Raw genomic sequence first — 18,818 nt, 5'->3', positions numbered from 1 at the left:
TAATTAAATAACAAAATAAAATTAAACTGTTTTAAGTCTGCTTTGTTTGTTGAAAAATACATAAAAAGGAAAACACAATGAGCGTATGAAACGTTTTTGTAATATTTGCTACCTCAGAAAGTACATTTTAAGTAGAAAGGTAAAAAAAATTAAATAAAAAGATTGTTTTTTTAAGCACTATTGAATTAAGTTCTATAATTGTTTGAGATTTGTAATAATAGCTACAATAATTCGGTGACTTGTGTAATTGTAAAAAACCTCTTATTGTCTGAAAAAAATATTCTAACTAAATTAAAATATTCTTTTCACATTCTGAAAATTTAGACCAAATTTCTTGTTTTAAACGTTATGCCAACGGGACGATTATGCTTATTTCTTAGACAAAATTTTCGTAACTCTTTTTTTTTAATGCATTTTAGATTATATAGGGGTTACCATTATACGAAAATCTGGAAGTCAATGAGCACATCTCTTAAACGGTAAAAAAAAGTATTTTATTTCTGTGTAATACGATGCTTAAATTTTATAGCGAAACTAAAGTTCTTTTTTTAATGATGGTGGTGCCCATGGTGATGATGTCCGTGGTGATGATGGTGGCCATGGTGATGCCCATGATGATGGTGGTGGCCGTGATGATGGTGGTGGTGATGTCCGTGGTGGTGGTGATGATGGTGTCCATGGTGATGATGATGTCCATGATGATGATGGTGACCATGATGGTGATGATGTCCGTGGTGATGGTGTCCATGGTGATGATGACGTGTGTCTACTCCAGATTTGTCTTCCGCATTGCTCATAGTTGCAAAAAGCACGAGACATACCATAACAAAAATAAGGCTGGACAATTTCTAATAAGAAAAAATCGTTTTAAAACTATCTTTATTCTTTGTAAATTACAAATATTCACAGAACAAATTTTTATTAATAAATACTTTCTCTATTAAAAATATCTGCTTTCTTGCTAGCAGATATATAGTTTAGATATGGATCACGTTTCATAACAAGATAAATATAATTTCAAAAAATTTTATCTTGTTTGCACAAGTTTAAGTTTGAACGTCTTATCACTTTTACGAAGGGAAAACAGTTTTATTTCCTAATATAATTTCAAAAATATCTATATATCACATTGAAAAATTCCAGAGGATAACTATAAAATAACAATTCGGACCTAAACGTTCTTAGGGTTAAGAATTGGGGATGTAGAAATGACTGGAAAAAACTTTTGGAGAAAGCCAGGGCCCACCCAGGGCTGTCAAACTGCTGAGAAGGAAGAAATTTTAGATTCGATATCATCATTTTGAGGATTTTAAATGCCATCACTCTTTCATAATATGTAAGGTACACAGAATTCCAGCACTTTTTAAGATTTGATTTCCGATATTTTCTTTCTATAAATATGTACATAAGTTTTTATTGAGTTAAAGTATATTCGACAATCACATTTGTATATGACGGTAAACTTATAAAGCTAAGATTATTCTCAGAAATTGGAAAATAATATCAAAAAAATTTCGTTTTCTTTTCCCCAATTGGGCTCTATTTTTACTACAACAAAATAAAAATAAAAATTGAGGTATAGTTAGCTTCAATTGTATATTATTAACCAAGAAAGTATGATCATAAAAATTTTATATCTAACAATAGATTGAGATTAAGCAATACATCATCATAATGATCATTTATTAAAAATACTCAATTATTTAGAATAATTTAAACAAGATCAACAAAACCATTTTAGTCCCTTCTAACTGGACCATTGCAAATATTAAAATTAAGAAAAAATATTATACACTTGTAATTAAACTAGATTTTCAATAAAAACTTAAATAAATGCACTTATCGGTTGTAGACTAATATTAGACAAAAACAAAATATTCTTCTGGAGCAAAAGATTTTTATAGCTTTTCTTAATCATGGGCAAAATAGTCTTGCAATATTATTACTAATAAAACAGTTCACATAAGTATAAAAACAAAACATATAAAAACATGTAATAATTTCGCTGGAACTTTTCATTTTGTACTAAGGAAAATACCCACCCACTTTCTTTCAATGCAAGGTTGCAATGATAAAAAAAATAATAATAATAAAACATAAAAATCGAGAAACATTGCTCTGCAGACTTCATTTAATTTATGTAAAACAACTTGCATGTTAGTTTCTTCTTTAATTCGATGAAAAAAATAGCAAGGAATTTGTAGAAGTAAATAATGAGCCTAAAATCCCATCATTAAATAATTAAGTGGAGTTTCAAGCATAGTACCTTAAAATTTATTAACAAATTATTTTTCTAAAATAAAGCAAATTCTTACCATTTTGCTGTAGTTGTTTTTATTGATGTAGACAAGAAACTTAGGCTTCTGACGGAATGCTCTATTTTGGATTTTTCCTTCTTGATTTATTCAACGACATTTTCTGATCTTTTATATAAAGAAGATTACCTAATGAGGTCATGTATTTCTTGAAAAAATATATCGCAAAAAATCTATTTTAGTATTATGTTATTCAATAATCAAAACATTGACCAAAACCAAACCCAAATTACTCAACGTAGGAGAAGAATTCATAATAGATTGCAATACCCTTACTAGAAACAATACGCATTCAAGCGTATTATTGTTAAGAGAAAAAAATCGTTCTTTCAAAATATTTTAGATAATGAACAATGTTACTTAAATAAATGAATAATTATTTTGTAAGCTAGTTATAAAAGAGTTATAAGTGCAAATGACAGATTAGGATAAACTGTTTAGATACTATGTTAACATAGGAAATGTTTTTACTTCTGATTTAGATCAATTATTTTGATTTACAAAGTATAATTCAAAATGAAGTATCAATATTAAAATCTCTTGTCTTAACAAATAATAAAATTACTTGCCTCAAAAAAATACATATATAAATAATTAAAAATAAAAAAACGATTTGAATTTTTATATAAAACATTAAAATTCTTTTTAAAAACAAAATATGATGAAGAATTTACCTTTACTTCATAATTTTAATTTAAAGTGAAATTATTAGCTAAAATCAATAAAACAAATTATGAGTTGTCAAAATTAATTGTAATGTATGGAGAAGTTTAAAATTTTGTCCTTGGGAATAATAAAAACAAAAGATAGATTTTTGTTTTCCTCATTTTTAAAAAATAATGCACATGCATTATGTAAAATAATTATTTAATTTGACACCGGGGGGCTATTCCACTTTTCTTGCAATCGCTTACCAACTGCTTTAGGAACTGCTTCTGTTTTTGGAACGGAACTGCTTTCATAGGTATTTTCAAATTGATTTGTTACTTATTTTCTAATTTTTCATTCAATACGCAATATCTTATTCCTTAATATTTTTTTTTTATTAAAGATTGTTTTTTTTTGTTTTGTTTTTTTAAGTAAGGGGGGTTTCGTTGTATAAACTAATGGGTGACGTGTGCGTCGCAACGAGTGCTCGTATTGTGTCCCGGTGGGAACAACTGTGCTCAGTTGCAGCAGTGTAGGTAAACTGTACGGTCAGTACTGTGTCTTTAAAATGTTCAAATTTAACAAATTACCCGCCACCCACGAGATACGGTAAGTGGTGCGTTTTTAGTCGGCAAAAAACCTGTTTGCTACATACATTCACTGGCAGATTTGTGAAGTTACGACTTGGGAAGTAGCAATATTCCCTGCCATGCTGACAGGGAATTTTACTACACTATGACAATGACATTTTCCGCAACTCAGATCCCAGCTTTATTGGACTCTTTTGGTCGGAAAGTTTTGGACCACCCCTTCCCACAGTTCAGGCCTTGTGCTGAGCAATTTCCTGATATTTCAATCATTTTGGTGGCAATCACTACAACAATGACAAATATATGAAAATGGCCGTGACCTCTTGGTTAACGGAGCAGGCCGCAAGTTTATATGAAGAGGGTATTCTAAATCTAGTCGTAAGGTATGATAAGTGTTTAAACAAACTTGGCAACAATGCTGAAAAAAGGAAAAGTATGTAGAATCTGAAAACAAATTTGTTTCTGAAAAATTTTCTTTAGTTTGGTGCTTATTTTCAAACGGCCCATACTAAAAAAAAAAAAAAAAACTCGTATTTGATTTCAAATATATTGGAAGACCTCAGATCTCTGCTCACAATCATACACCACAAGCCGGAGAAGCTTGATCAGCTTTTTTCGACTTCCTCTGCCATTCATACATTTTCACCTTGGTCTTTTTTATTACTTTAGCTTTTGAGCTTAATACTTTGGATAGTCTAGCATTTATCTCACCTCTTACTGAGCACCTCTTTCTGCCTATCGTTCTCCATCCCCTGAAACTGCTTCCAGAGCTCCTGGCCCATGAAACCACATAGCACCACATTGCATTGAAAATACTATCCATAGTACTTGAATAAGCTTAACGTGAACTACTGTTTAAGATGTACTCGAATTTCATTACCTTTGGAAAGCTGTGTAGTATTGTTTCACTCTGATTTGCTGTATTTTCCCTCTGACAGATAAGAAAATTAATAATTGGCAATTACTTATTAATGAGGGAAGATATTTAACAGGATAAGGATTTTTTATTTTTAAATATGAGTAGGATGCTTTTTTTCAGCCGTATCAGTGAGATAATTTATTATATCATTAATGAAGATAATTTCATAAGGATGTAAGGAAACGTTTTTTGCCAAAATAATTTCCCTATCTTTAGTTCAATGTGGGTGGTTATTTCTCCTTCACTCTCAAAATTTATTCTGAAAAATTCATATTACTTATTCACTTATTTCCACAGGGAGACGTTGAAACAATAGGAGACAAAACCTTTACATTCAGCATTTTTTGAACAAAATGAACTCACGCTTTTTTGTAAACTTTTAGAATTTCGTCTAATCTAATTACCTTTTTGTTTCTTTATAATTTCAAAATAAATAGTTGTTTTTATTTTAAGAATAAAGAATTTTCAAATGATTTAACTTTCTCTCAATTAAGAGGAACTCAGACCCTGAGCAGAATATTGATTTAAGGGCTCCAACATTTTCATTGACTATAAAATTTGTATTATTTTTATTTTAATAAAAATTCCTAAAATCTACACCAGAGTGGAAAGCATGGGTTTTACTGCACACATCAACAGTCTCAATGCTGCACCAGTCAGATTCTAAATTTGCCAGGTAAATCCCTAACGGTAGTGAATCTGGTGCGTTGCGTCTTCTATATACATGAAGTCTAAAATACAGACTTTAAAATACGTTTATCAGTACTTTGCATAGTATAAACACACCTGAAATTTTTAATGGAAATAACTATACCATTTTTTATTTCTAGCCCCCAAAATATAGGGGATAATCGCAATTTATAAAATATGGTCTCCATAGTTTGATCAGGAGAGCAGTCCAAGTTCGGACCCCTTAATGTTAACTTTACTTTCTTCGTATTACACTATATCTCGAAAACTTCTTAAGCGAATTGAAAAATTTTTGCATACAATTACAACATTAGTTTAACCAAAGATAATTCCAAACTAAAAATTTATTCTAGTAAATATTTATTATTTTTTATTATTTCATTTAATAAATAGCTGAAAAAATTTGTATCGCAAGGTATGCAACAGTTTGCATCATTTTAAGGAACGAAATTTTAAATTGCAAAATACAAAATTTGTGCGAAATCGCTGAAATAGTTTCAGAGAAATTTAATTTAAAGCATACGACTTTCTTAAAATTCGATTTCTCAGAAACTATTCGACCAATTTTGCTCAAACTTTGGATTTGGCCACGTAAAATTAAATATTTTAAAATGATTTAAAAAATTTAAACCTTACAAAGTTTTTTTCGACTATTATTAAATAAAATAATAAAATATAATAATAAAATATAATAAATATTTACCAAAATTTATTTTTTGCATGGAATTATCTTTGGACAAACGAATTTTACGTTTCTATGGAAAAATATCTCATTTCGCTTAAAAATTCTCGACATATGGTGAAATGCGCAAAAAGTAAAATTAACATCAAGCTGTCCAAACTTTGGATCGCTCTCCTCTCCAAACTATATAGCCTCCCAGATTGCGGTTAAAACCTTTATTTTGGGTGTTTGGGTGTCAAAAATCCGAATCCATCGAAAAAAAGATATGTTTCTGCAGAGAAAGTACGTTCTTGTGTCTGATTTCGAAACTTAAAATATCGTCTACACTAACTTACTAGCATATTTAAGGTAACCCATCCGAACCATTAAAATTGAATCCTCTAACGTGAAGATCTGATCTTTAGCTCAAAAATTATTCAGGTTAACCCATTTTTTTTTTCAAATTGTTAATATAATAACTGTATTGTATGATTTTTGAATAATTAAATGCCGAACTTATGGGAACTACTTTTAACGTGATCAAATTTTCTGTGCCCATTCGAATTGATGTTAAAAAGCTTGACGTTATTAACTACCTGAACTTAAAGCGATGATAATAATAATTAAGATTTACATAATATTTGACCCAAAAAGACAGTATGTTATGGTCATTAATTCAACTTGGAAACTGTAAAAAATAAGTCTTTTATTATTTTAGTATGTTGAAGTCTAAAATTATGCCACAGCTTTTTTTAATGATGATGCCCATGGTGATGATGACCGTGATGATGGTGACCATGATGATGGTGGTGGCCATGATGGTGATGATGACCATGATGATGATGATGCCCATGGTGATGGTGGTGGTGATGTCCGTGGTGATGATGGTGTCCATGGTGATGATGATGTCCATGATGATGATGGTGACCATGATGGTGATGGTGTCCGTGGTGATGGTGTCCATGATGATGTTGACGTTCCTCTACTCCAGTTTTATCTTCCGCATTGCTGATACTTGCAAATAATACGAGACATGCCACAACAAAAATGATGATGGAGAATTTCTAAGAAAATTAATTATTTTTGAAATTAATTATATATTTTGTACACTGAAACTATAAATATTTCCAATTTTGCAAAACCAAAGTATCTTTTTACAGAACCAAAGTATCTTTTTACAGAACCAAAGTAAGTTTTTTAAGAATCAAAGTATCCAAATCTTTCGTGAAAGACTTGCGGGAAACTACCTATAACTATGTCATTTAAAACTGTCAATCTTATCAATAAACAAAAAAGCAGCAATTTGATTAATTAATTCTGTTTGTCCATAATGATAAAACCTGTTCTATCGTTAACGTCATGGATTATCTATGTTCTATCGTTAGCGTCATCGTTAACGCCTTTTAGGAAAAAAGTGTGACTTGATTTGTTGAGTACAATTTTACGTGTTTTCATTTGATAAGCTGGTTGGTTAATTGAAGTTTATTGGCACAAGTAGCAGATATGGCTATACTGCGCCAATCACTAAGGTAAAAAATTTCATTAAAGTTATTAGTGAAAATTTGACCCTGTTCGTGCAGCGAGGATTATACGGTTGGATAGTTTGTCTCGTTTTAGGTGGTGGATATCATAATTGGATTAATATTGAAGAAACAAATTTTATTCAATAAATATGCTTTTTAATGAAAAATATATAGATTTGATTTTAACAGGTTGTTATGTCTATTATTAATGATCAATGGAGAGATCAACAGAAACATATTAGAATACATAAGGAAAAATATCAGTGTACTACATGCCATATGTTAAAAAACATAAAGGTGGGAAATGTTGGGCAAGTGATTGTTAGGCAGTGGCCATTAATCTTAAAAAAGAAAAAATACGGGGAATACCAGGAATTTAATATTTTTAAAAAAAATAAATAAATAAAGCCATTAGTATTGGGAATACCGAGGAATGGTCCACTAATTCCGTTCGGATTACTTATTTGTCAAATTCGGGTCATTTATCTGGGTACAAAAATTTTTTTTAAAAATTGAAAAATTTAAAATTATTTTCTATAGTTTCATAGTTAATCGTATTTGGCAACTAATGGAAACAATTTGATTTAAATATCTTAAAAACGCAAAAAGTTTGAAGCAATTTTCTAAGCAGTATCTGTACTTTTTAAAAGAAAGTTCAAAACGATATAGGGTTTAGTACATATTTAATTTTGTTCTTGATATCCAGTCATTATAGGGTAGTGTAATTTACAATACTACTCATCGATTTATCTGACATAACGAATAAAAAATAATTAAATTTGAAAGTATGTGCAATAAACCTTTTTTGATTAAATAGAATTATAAGATGAAAAATATCCCTGATGTTTTCGTTAAAATATTTGATGAACTGAATTGCTTATTAAATAAATTTTAAAACAATGACTGACGCCTAACCAATCAGAAAATTCCATTTCGTTTTTCGCTCATCCCTCTTGACCGGTTCTTCTTCCCCATGGGTTCTTCTTAGAATGTTCTAATCATATATTCTTTGGTTCTAATGACAACAGTGATATCCCTCGTGCTTCGAAGTATCTGTATGCCGAATTTCAACGCTTTCAGTCAGATGATTCAGAAGTCCAAAGAATGCACACACTATCAGACATTCATTTATACACAGATTGAATTTTTAAGACCACAGTATTTATCTATTTCCTTTTCCAAAAAAAAGCCGATAACAAATTATTTAAAGTCGGTTATAATATTGAAATTATATTAAATATCGATAAATAGTTAACTGAGCATTTTTGCAATTTTAATTACTAGTAAGGTTCCTTAAAATTTACTAATAATTATAATTTAAAAAAAAACATATTCTTACCATCTTGCAGAAGTTAATTTTATTGCTGAAGACAAGGAACTCCAGATGAAATATGCTATCTAGGAATTTTCCTTCTTGATTTCTTCCATGACAGATTCTGATCTTTTATATAAGGAAGATTACCTAATAACGACATGTATTTCTAAAAAAATGCAACAAAAAATCCATTTTAGTATTATATCATTAAGTAATCGAAACTATGGCCCATGCCAAACCCAAATTACTTAATACGAGAGAAAAAATTCATAATAGACGACAAAACCCATATTAGAAAAAATAAGCATTCAAGCGTATTACGCTTTAGAAAAAGGAAAAAAAAGCATTCATTCATACTAAATATTTTCAAGCGTTCCGTTCATTGATATTTAAATCAATTAATTAATTATTTAGCTAATTGTAGATAAGAATTATGTGCGCAATAGCTATTCCTGACTATAGTGTGATACTAGTTATACTATACTGGCTATAATATGGCACTGTAGCCAGGAGGACATGAAATTAGGACGAAATTTTACATTTTATGATTTAGATCAAAACTGGCTTAAGTTTTTAATAATAATTGATTTCTGTACCAAAATATATTTCGAAATTTTGCATCCGTATCAAAATCAAGACTAAGTTGAAAATAACATAACTCGGATTTCTGATAAGAAACAACTTGTAAAACAACAGATGTAAAGTAAATTATTAGTACAAATTAATAATATAAATTATTAATGATCAAAAGTATTTGTATTGTTCAACTACGTATTTTGATGTTAATACCGACCAGAAAGCACAAGAGACACTTTTTTTCCTTTTCTATTAGAGGAAGAAAAAATAATCGTAAAATACTTTATTAAATAACATAGAATTATTACTTAAAAAATTTTGTTTTCAATAGTAAAAGAAACTTAAATAACGGTAACAATTCAACACATTTTTCTAAAATTGATCGATCAATTCAGCAACTACAAAAAAATTTTGCAAATACCCCCATAGACAAAGCTAACAATAATTATTCAATCTTCTGTAAGAAAAATTATACGTTAAACTTTTAAATAATGAGTTAAAAAATAGTAAAAGTCTTAGGCTTAGTAATTTAAATAATAATATTTTCATCAAAAAGCTTTTAGCTTTCGTTAAGAATTAAAAGTAGCAATGTTCAATTTCCTTGCTTTAACAATTCCTATAAAATTTAGTCACATGTGTGTCTAATACTTAAACAAAACCTGGCACCATTAACTCTAATTACTTAAATAAAATTGTTAACAATATTATTAAAGAAGGTTTTTCTTGGATTATCACTAATAATCAACCGATTTCAGAATTTATTATACGAAATAAAATTATTCCTCATGCGACCTTTGATCTTCAGGATCTCTTCAATAGCATTACCTTTTCTAAACTAAAAAATATTCTTTTTAGTTATTACTATGATTTTAAAAATATCCTTAATTCCAATTTCGATTATTGGGAAATTCTAATTAGTTTTTGTCTTTTTAATAATTATCTTTACAATAGAAAACATGCTTTAATTCAAATTGATGGAATACTTCAAGGATTAAATTTTTTATCTTTCTTAGCTAATTTATTTTTACACCATTATGAAAAATGTATACTCTTATTATTAAATTTGTTTTTATATTTATTGATGATTTTATTATATTTAAATTTCAAGATTATACAATTTCGTTAAATAATATTTACCCTGAGGAATTACTCTTGCTTCGTAATCATAATGATAATATTAATTCTAATTTTTTGGATTTAGATATTAAAAAAGGAGAAAATATCTGCATTGTTGATTTATAATATAAAAGAAATTATTTTAATTTTAAGGCAAGTCAGCTAATAATTGGCATTCTGAAGTTTCTAAAAAATTTATTTAAATACCATTTTTAATCAAATGAATAGAATTAAAAACTGTAGCAATGCTTAATTATCCAAAAATTAAATAGACAAACTCTTTCAAAATTTGATAACAAACAATGAATACCCAACTAAGGTAATTATGTTCTATACAAAATTATTGAGTAAAGTGAATGTTATTATTAGTAATAAATTTACTAAAAACTTTTTTGTTAACCTCATTCATACTCTTCCCAAGTGCAAATTCAATTCGGGAGAACCGATGGCTAAAAATCTGCGCAAACCGAACAAATTATGTATCATTTTTTAAATAAATGTCAATATTCTAAAATCATTAAAATTGTATAATTAAAAATTAATTTCAGGAATTAGAAACATTAAACTATCCAGTATAATATTATCTTGCGCATCCATTTTCGAGCCAATCCTAGGTAACTAACAAATAAAACACGCTTCTAGGGACTAATATAGATGCACGCTTCAGTACTGCAATAATAACGCGCCATAAAAGATCCCTCTATTTACGCTTCTAACCTCTGTTTGCTCTTCTGTTTTCATATTTTGTAATCTGACAAGCTTGTTATGAAAGTATTTTAAACCATTCTTAATGAGTCTGGTACGTGTAAGTTCAATAGAACTCGCTACTCGCGTTATAGATTACGTTTTATGTCTTGTTCTGTATATTTCTTACATTTTATTTTCTGTTTTTTGATTGATATGTTTTGGTATATTTTTTACTTTATATTTTCTATTTTTGTTTCAATTTTTTGAGCGCTCCTCACACTATTGTATTGGTATATTTTACTTTGGATGTATTAATACAGTATTAGAAAACGGATATAATCGTTTTTGCGGATATAATTGTGTAAACTTATGACGAGATTATATCTTTTCATTATTTTGTTTTCCGTCTTCTTAAGAATTTTTTTTTTTTTAAATTATTTTTTTTTAAATATTCGTAAAAATATTTTATTTTAATAATTTTTCTTCATCTCTTTTTATTAAACTTTATTATTTTCCAAGTTTTTTCTATATTTTGACATATTATATTTTAACTATATTTTAACTAGCAACTATATTAACTATATTTTATTTTTAGCAATAAATCAGTACAATAAATCAGTTTACTGTTATTAATTATTTACTTTTCAGTAATTTTTAATTTTTTCTATAGAATAAAAAAAATAGAGCAGCGAAAGTAAGATATTTTTTTCTGCCTTTAAAACTTAATTTCATTTTTTAAAGTAAGTATTTATTATGGGATGTATAGAAGTTGTTAATATAATATAATATATATATATAGAAAGAGAGAGAAAGAGAGAGAGAGAGAAATTGAAAACGATAAAATAAAAATAAAAAATACAGAATTGATTAATATAATAAATACCATTTTTTTATGAAAATTGACGCATGAATTTGTGCATAACTTTGTTTAAGAAAAGGGCATAAAATAAAAATTTAGATTTTTATAGACAGAGAGTAAATTTAAAGGGTGAATTTTATTTTTCAATGTTCCTTGTGACCTGAGAAAAGCTATTTATTTTTCCAATTATTTATTTTCCAATATTTAGCATGTAACGCAGTGAACAAAATTAATTATGCACTTATTAATAAATTATAAACTTTAACATTATTTCCCTACTTATAATTTACGAGGTAATAATAATTAAATGCCATAAAAAAAAATAATACTTATAACTAAAATGGCAATAAATTGAAATGCAGTCAATCAGTTTATAAAATTTCAGTAGATGGCGCTATACCCATATTTCAAAACTTGAAGGAGTTTACTGTTTTCATTGTCCTTTTTTTCGTGCTGCCATCTGCTGGTAATTTTGATAACAATTTGGAATAGTATTAAATAATTTTAATTTAATTTAAATTTAATAGATTGTTGCTTTAGATATTTAAATATTTATAAATTTTTAGAAACTTAAGAATAATAAACAATGCATAACATCAAACATTAAAAAATGAAAAGTTGCATGATTAGTCAACTTAGTACTTGAAGGAAACGATTGATGACCTCTTTTTTTTTCTATTAGTAATTTTTGTAACTTCTTTTATTGTTAAAACCAATGCACACTCGCAATAAATTAGCATACAAATAAATAGATATGATATTTAATTATTTTAATAATTTTTCATGAAATAAAATATAAGTTATGTTATAAATAGGTACAGGCTACACACGGTATAATGGAAATAAATACTAATAGATGGCAGCTCTGTAGTCCAAACCAAAATTTACTTTTAAATGAATAACATTTAGTACGACCTACATTTAGTACGACATGCAATTAGTAAACCCAAAGAGTTGTATCGAAAAACATGTATCATTAAGATTTGAAAAACATTGAATTATTATTTTTGTTGTATTCCGTTATTTATTTTTATAATAAAGCATTAACTTATCAAGGAATTTTTTTGTTTCGTTTCGATAACTTCTGCTCTCGGGATAAGACGGGGAACTATATACATATGTGTGTGTGTGTGAAGAATTATATTATAAGCTGAATTTACTTCTGAACAATGCGTTTGTAAAGATACAAAAAATAATAAAATAGAAGAGCACTCGTACTATTCGTGTTGCAAATGTTGTATGATATTTTAGTGATACTGCGGAGGTTTAAACTTTAAATAAAACCTTAGATATGTGATGAATATACATTCAAGAACATGCCTAAAAAAATTGTTGTCCTATTCCTTGACAAAAAGTTTTTTCCCCTGCCTCGTACATTATTTGTGATATGCTACAGTTTTTCATTTTGTGATTGTCAGCAACACTGAAACCTGAACATAATAGAGAAGTGTATTTCAATAGAATAAAAGCAGAAGGATGAAGGGTCTAGATCCAGGAAAGGGAGCGTGACGCATTGAGAGCTAAGGCAAATCACAAAGGAATAAAAACTTCTTTTCAAAAAATGCATCAGCTGGCTGACTGAAATCAGAAAATTGGAGAAAAATGACTTTTGAAATTTTTACAATGAAATGTATAGTGGGAAACACATAAGCTATCAATAAAGAAGAAGAGAGATTTTGATTTTATTGACATCCTCGAAAAAGAATTCGAAAAGAAATGTGGAAACAAGTTAGCCAGAAAAAAAATGGCTATGGAAAAAAAGAGATTTTTAAGAAACTTTTTTAAATGTATTTGTTTCTAAAAATACTTTTATTTTATTTATTTATTTTTTTTAAATCTGTGCTGAAATGTGTGTAACTAAAAATTGCAAATGCAATTTCAACAAAGTACATTCCAGATAATAACTATATCTACGGAAACTTTTCTTAAAAGGAATTGAAGTCGTGAATCCAAATTTAACACTAGTATAGTAGCTTATAGTTGGTACCTACAAAAGTAATTTGAGCACATTCAACTTATAAAGAATAAGCAAATCTATTTGAATAAACAATGATTGTGACCAAAAAATTAATAAAACTTAAGTGCTATACATTACTATTTTATTTTATTTCTTACTTTCTTATTTATTCTTACTTCTTTTCTCATGTTCACGAACAATATTTCATAAAAATCTAAATACCAAATACTTAACATTTTTTTCAATAAAATTAATATTTATAATTATATTTCAAAGAGTATTAAAAGAAAGTTAAAATCTGTTTTATTTCCAACTACCAATCTTATTAAATGTTAGCCTAAAAATGTAAACGTACATAAAATAAATGCATTGTTTGCAATGCTTTAAAATAAATGCAATGCTTTAAAATAAATGCATTGTTTCATTCTGTGCCTGCTGCAGGTATGCAGATCTTGTTAGTGAACTAAAATTCTTTATAGAACTATCAGTAAATAAAATATCGTTAAAGTTTTGAAATTGAATTATTGAATTACCATGAATTTCTGTATCATATTAAATAAAGGTTAAAATTAAACAATAAAATTAAATAAAATATTTTTAAAATATTTACGTTTCTAGTAAGCTAAAAAGGCGAGATTGGTTTTATTTTTCCAGACCTGAAAGAAATAAATGTCGCTTCAAAAGAAACTCTTCGGTTTTCGTTCTCGATCAGACTAAATCAATATTAAGTTTACATTATATTATACATCACTTTTATTATTTCATTATTATGCATTACTTTCTCGTTATTATACATTACTTTTTCATTATTATACATTTCTTTTTCATTATTATGCATTATATTTAGTACTATTACTAGTATAATATTATTAATGTTATTCAAACTATTTCGAAAATCTCAATTTTAAGAAAAATATATTTATGAAAAAAAAATCTATACATATATTATTTTATTATTTTCTTCTTTTTAGTTTTGCGTCTGTTTGCGTCAGTAAGTGCTCTCGCAGACACGAAAGAGAGTTGATTAACAAAAAATTGTAATCAAGACTATTATTTGCGCTTTGTTGCGATTAACAAAAATTTTGAATTTATTACAAGAGTTTTTGGAAATTACGAGAATGGAAAATTCTGGAAAAGTATTAAGGAAAGAAAGCATTGTTTAGGTCCTGCCCCCAATTTTAAAAACAAGTTATCCACCAAAAATCATTAACTAAAATTTAATTGTTCACATATTTTTGAAACAAATATTTGAACAATTGAGGAGAAGTTCAATAGGCAAATAAATAAATGAAGAAAATAACTGAAAAAAAAACCTAAACTTCATACAATTTTCATGATTTTATTTTTTTCTCAATTAATTGATGCTCTTTTGTATGCTTATAATATTGGGAGGAAAAAAATTTCGAGCTACGTTAACGTAGTACTCCGTATCGTACTCGCAATTCAAGAAATAATATATTTTAAAATTTTCGGATTATAATTGCATTATAATAAACAATGATATCAAGTAATTTAATTGAAAAACTGTAAATGAACTTCATTAAAATGAAACATCTAAAATTGAAATAAATAAATAAGTAATAATAGGAGTAATTACGGATAGCGACTTTGCAATTCGTTAATTAGCTAAAATTACTTATTACCAAAAATGATCTGAACAAATATTATAAATCTGATTTTTTTAAGAGACCTATTTCAATTCAATTTTACTTAAGTAAATAGTTTAATAATACTTGTAGTGTTTTACTTTTTCTGTCTCCTCTTAAAGTAACTTAATTGGTTTTCAAAATATTCCATAAAGAACTATGAACTAAAATATATATTACAAAATCAAGACTAAGAAAAATTAGAGAAGTAAAAAAAAAAGAGGGGGTTAGAAGGTAGAAACGGTTATTTCTATTCTCTTGAAGTCACAATTAGGACTGGGTTATAAATCGATGCATCGCGAAATATAGATTTAATGCATATATCGGCAGGCCGATACAATGACTTTCGTTTTAGGCGATACATCAGAAATCTGATTTAAGCCGCCGATTGTGTCTTTCGTTTTAGGCGATGCATCAGAAATTTGATTTAAGCTGCCGAGAGTGACTCTCATTTTATGCCATATAAGACAGCGCTCGCGGTTTAACGATTTAACATGTGAGAATCCTTGCCTACGCTAACTCTGTCACCGCGCTGACGAAGACTATTTTGATTTCGTCTAACTGCGGAGCGGTTGATTGCGTCTCTCTACGAAGACGATGTTAGTTTCGTGATGTTGAATAACGAAAAGCAAACTGAATCAGAACTCCCGGTTTCGCGCGAGGATCAGCGTTGAAATAGAACGCTATAGTTTCTTCTGGTACCATTTTTGTCTTTGGAGGTTTATTATTTTCAGCAGGACTTAAATTATTTTGTGATCGTTGTGCACTTTATTTCGTCGGGATTTAACGTTTCTTGTAAATTATTTTCAGTGAAACTTTTGCAACTTTGCGATCGTTTCATTGTGCATTATTTCGTATTTTTCTTCTCTTTTTTGTCTGTCGGGATTTAACGATTCTTGTCAATAATTTTTAGAAGGCCTACTGTTACTTGGCGATCTTTGCGCAATCGCTGTTATCTTAAATTTTCGTACTAAACTCAATCCTTTAATGAAAAGAAAATATGAATAAAAAAAGACTCTTCATTGTTTTTTGTTAATTATTGTTTTTCTTTTTAAGCGATACAATTTAACTTTGTTATAAAAAGTTAGTTTTCTTAAAATTTATTTAATGCGCGTAATTATAATAATTTGATGGAATTTGATTATTTTTAAACAAATAAATCTTCAGTTGTTTTTAATTATAAAACAATTTGGCTATTAGTTGAAACAAATATTTTTTTCAATTGTATAAAAAGTTAAGCAATGTTTTGACGCTTTTTAATAATTTAACAATACTACTTAAAAGTATTTTTTTCTTTTTTAATTTTTCTTAAAATTCTTTCAATACTTGTTTGTTCCATAATTTGTTAGACAGTCAGTATCATTTTTAAACAAATAAATCCTTAGTCGATTTTATCTTCAAAAAAGAAAATAATAATAAATAAAAAACTGAAATTTATTTTTACATTCATTATTAGACTATTAGTTAATGCAACTTTATTATTTTAAATAAATAAATTAAAGGCCTAACAAGGCTTCAGAAACATGGTTTTTTCAACAAATATTTTAAAAAATGTTTTACTATAGTGAACATTTCTTTAGTTTGTGTTTTTACTTTCGTTTTTTTTTCTTTTAATTTTTAAGGCATGTATGTAAAATATTTTGTTAGTTTTATTATTATTTTTAAACCAATAAATCTTGAATCATTTTTAATTTTAAAAAAAAATTAAATAAAGTTTGGGTTTGTTTTTATTTAAGACATTTTGTTTTGAAATAGATTTATTCCTTTAATTTAATTTTGATTAATTTAAAGAATTCTGATAAATAATTTTTGAACATACGCTAAATCGAGATGTCTAACAGACGATGTATCACGTTATAAAATTTTTTACATTACCCAGTCCTACTCACAATAAAACACTATACAAATGCAAAATGAAATGTTATTGAAAAACTGAATAAATGATTTTTCTGATTTCTCCTCCAAGAAACAAAATTACCCCTGATTCAGTATCCTATTTCAGCACCTTATAAATCAGACATTCGATATTAGTAAAATTTATTAAAAATTTTAACTTGTTCAGGACTAGTGAAAGGTTAATTAAGCCTTCCCGAGGCTAACACGCTCCAAGAAAATAAGTACAAAAGAATACGTATGATGCGTACTAATATGAGAGTACCAATTTCCACTGGATTCATGGAGGTTCGTCGCATGTATGATACCGTAAGCCGCAAAGGGAGAATCGCCTGATTACATATAATTAACCCGAGTTAAAAAAAAAAAGAGATATTATTCATATTAATCACCGAAGCGTCGCTACGTATTCATAAACACTTAGAATTCATATAAATAAAATTCATACAAAAGTATTTCTTCAGAATAATCATTACTTGGTTGCTTTTTTTACAGTCGCTTCTTTACGTTGTCTTTTAATCTATATCAAATTCAGTGCTGCACGACTTTGTCCTAATAGTTCTGCAATAACAATGGTAAAAAAAGGATGTTCTTTGGAAAAATCAATACCTAAGATATTTTTTGACAAAAAGCTTTGTTAAGTTATTATTAATGATACCTAGAAACTCCCCAATTCCTCTGTACGCTTTCCTTTTTTGAGGAAAATAAATTAATTTGAGGAGAAGTTAATTTTTTTTTTAAATTGACAAGTGAGGCATTGTTTCCAATGTATTTTTACGTGTATACATTATACATTAAGAGCATACATAAATACTTAATTCAGCTTAAGCAACAACATTAGGAGTGTTTCAGGTTGATTTACTATAAAGAAAAATAAATAAGAAACATGGGTGTTAATTTTTCCGAAAAATAGTCCAATTTCACAAAAAATATGGCATTGTATTAATCTTTATTATTTATTTATTTATTAAACAATAAATGAATTTTTTGTTAAATAGATACAGACCCAAACTTAAATATCATTTACATTAAACTTACAGTGCCATAATCAAACCTTATCATTTTCTTTCAAATGCTTTCCCAGCATTTTTATTTGAGTTATTTTTTCCGAGATTGGATGAAATAATACAGGAACACTTTAGGAACATTTCAGTTGGGTTCCTTCATCTTTAGCCTAAACACACACACAAGCCGCCAACGACGCAGCGGAAAAAATCAATAAATACGTTAAAAAAGAATCCAGAATATTCCAGAAGACAGGATAGGCATTCTAAAATATTCCATTGAAAATCGATCCGTGACGCCTTTACCCTGAACCAATCAGGAACTTCTATCTAGAAATCTAGAAACTCCACCTTTCTATGACCTTTACAACTAGCTTTACTACTACCTTTACAACTCATGTCCTACAGAAACGTCTCCC

General features: G+C 27.8%; 1 protein-coding gene and 1 long non-coding RNA gene across 2 annotated transcripts; both read right to left on the bottom strand.

The window, feature by feature from the left end:
• Positions 1-548: 548 nt before the first annotated feature.
• Positions 549-2,392, bottom strand: LOC147806078 (uncharacterized). The gene is made up of 2 exons (XM_087149530.1): positions 2,316-2,392; positions 549-848 (listed from the first exon to the last, which is right to left on the bottom strand). The coding sequence occupies exons 1-2, from the start codon at positions 2,316-2,318 to the stop codon at positions 549-551; spliced, it is 303 nt and encodes a 100-aa protein (XP_087005656.1). The 5' UTR covers positions 2,319-2,392.
• Positions 2,393-6,532: 4,140 nt separating this feature from the next.
• On the bottom strand, positions 6,533-18,643 carry LOC147806077 (uncharacterized). The gene is made up of 3 exons (XR_015428579.1): positions 18,434-18,643; positions 8,686-8,827; positions 6,533-6,887 (listed from the first exon to the last, which is right to left on the bottom strand). It is a non-coding gene; the product is annotated as an uncharacterized LOC147806077 (long non-coding RNA).
• Between the last annotated feature and the right edge of the window lie 175 nt (positions 18,644-18,818).

This window comes from Parasteatoda tepidariorum, chromosome 8, assembly GCF_982258835.1.
Source record: "Parasteatoda tepidariorum strain Cologne lab strain chromosome 8, Ptep-v5.0, whole genome shotgun sequence".
In the NCBI taxonomy this organism is placed as follows: Eukaryota; Metazoa; Arthropoda; class Arachnida; order Araneae; family Theridiidae; genus Parasteatoda; species Parasteatoda tepidariorum.
The sequence above is the reverse complement of the archived record's forward strand: the minus strand, read 5'-3'. Positions and strand labels throughout refer to the sequence as shown.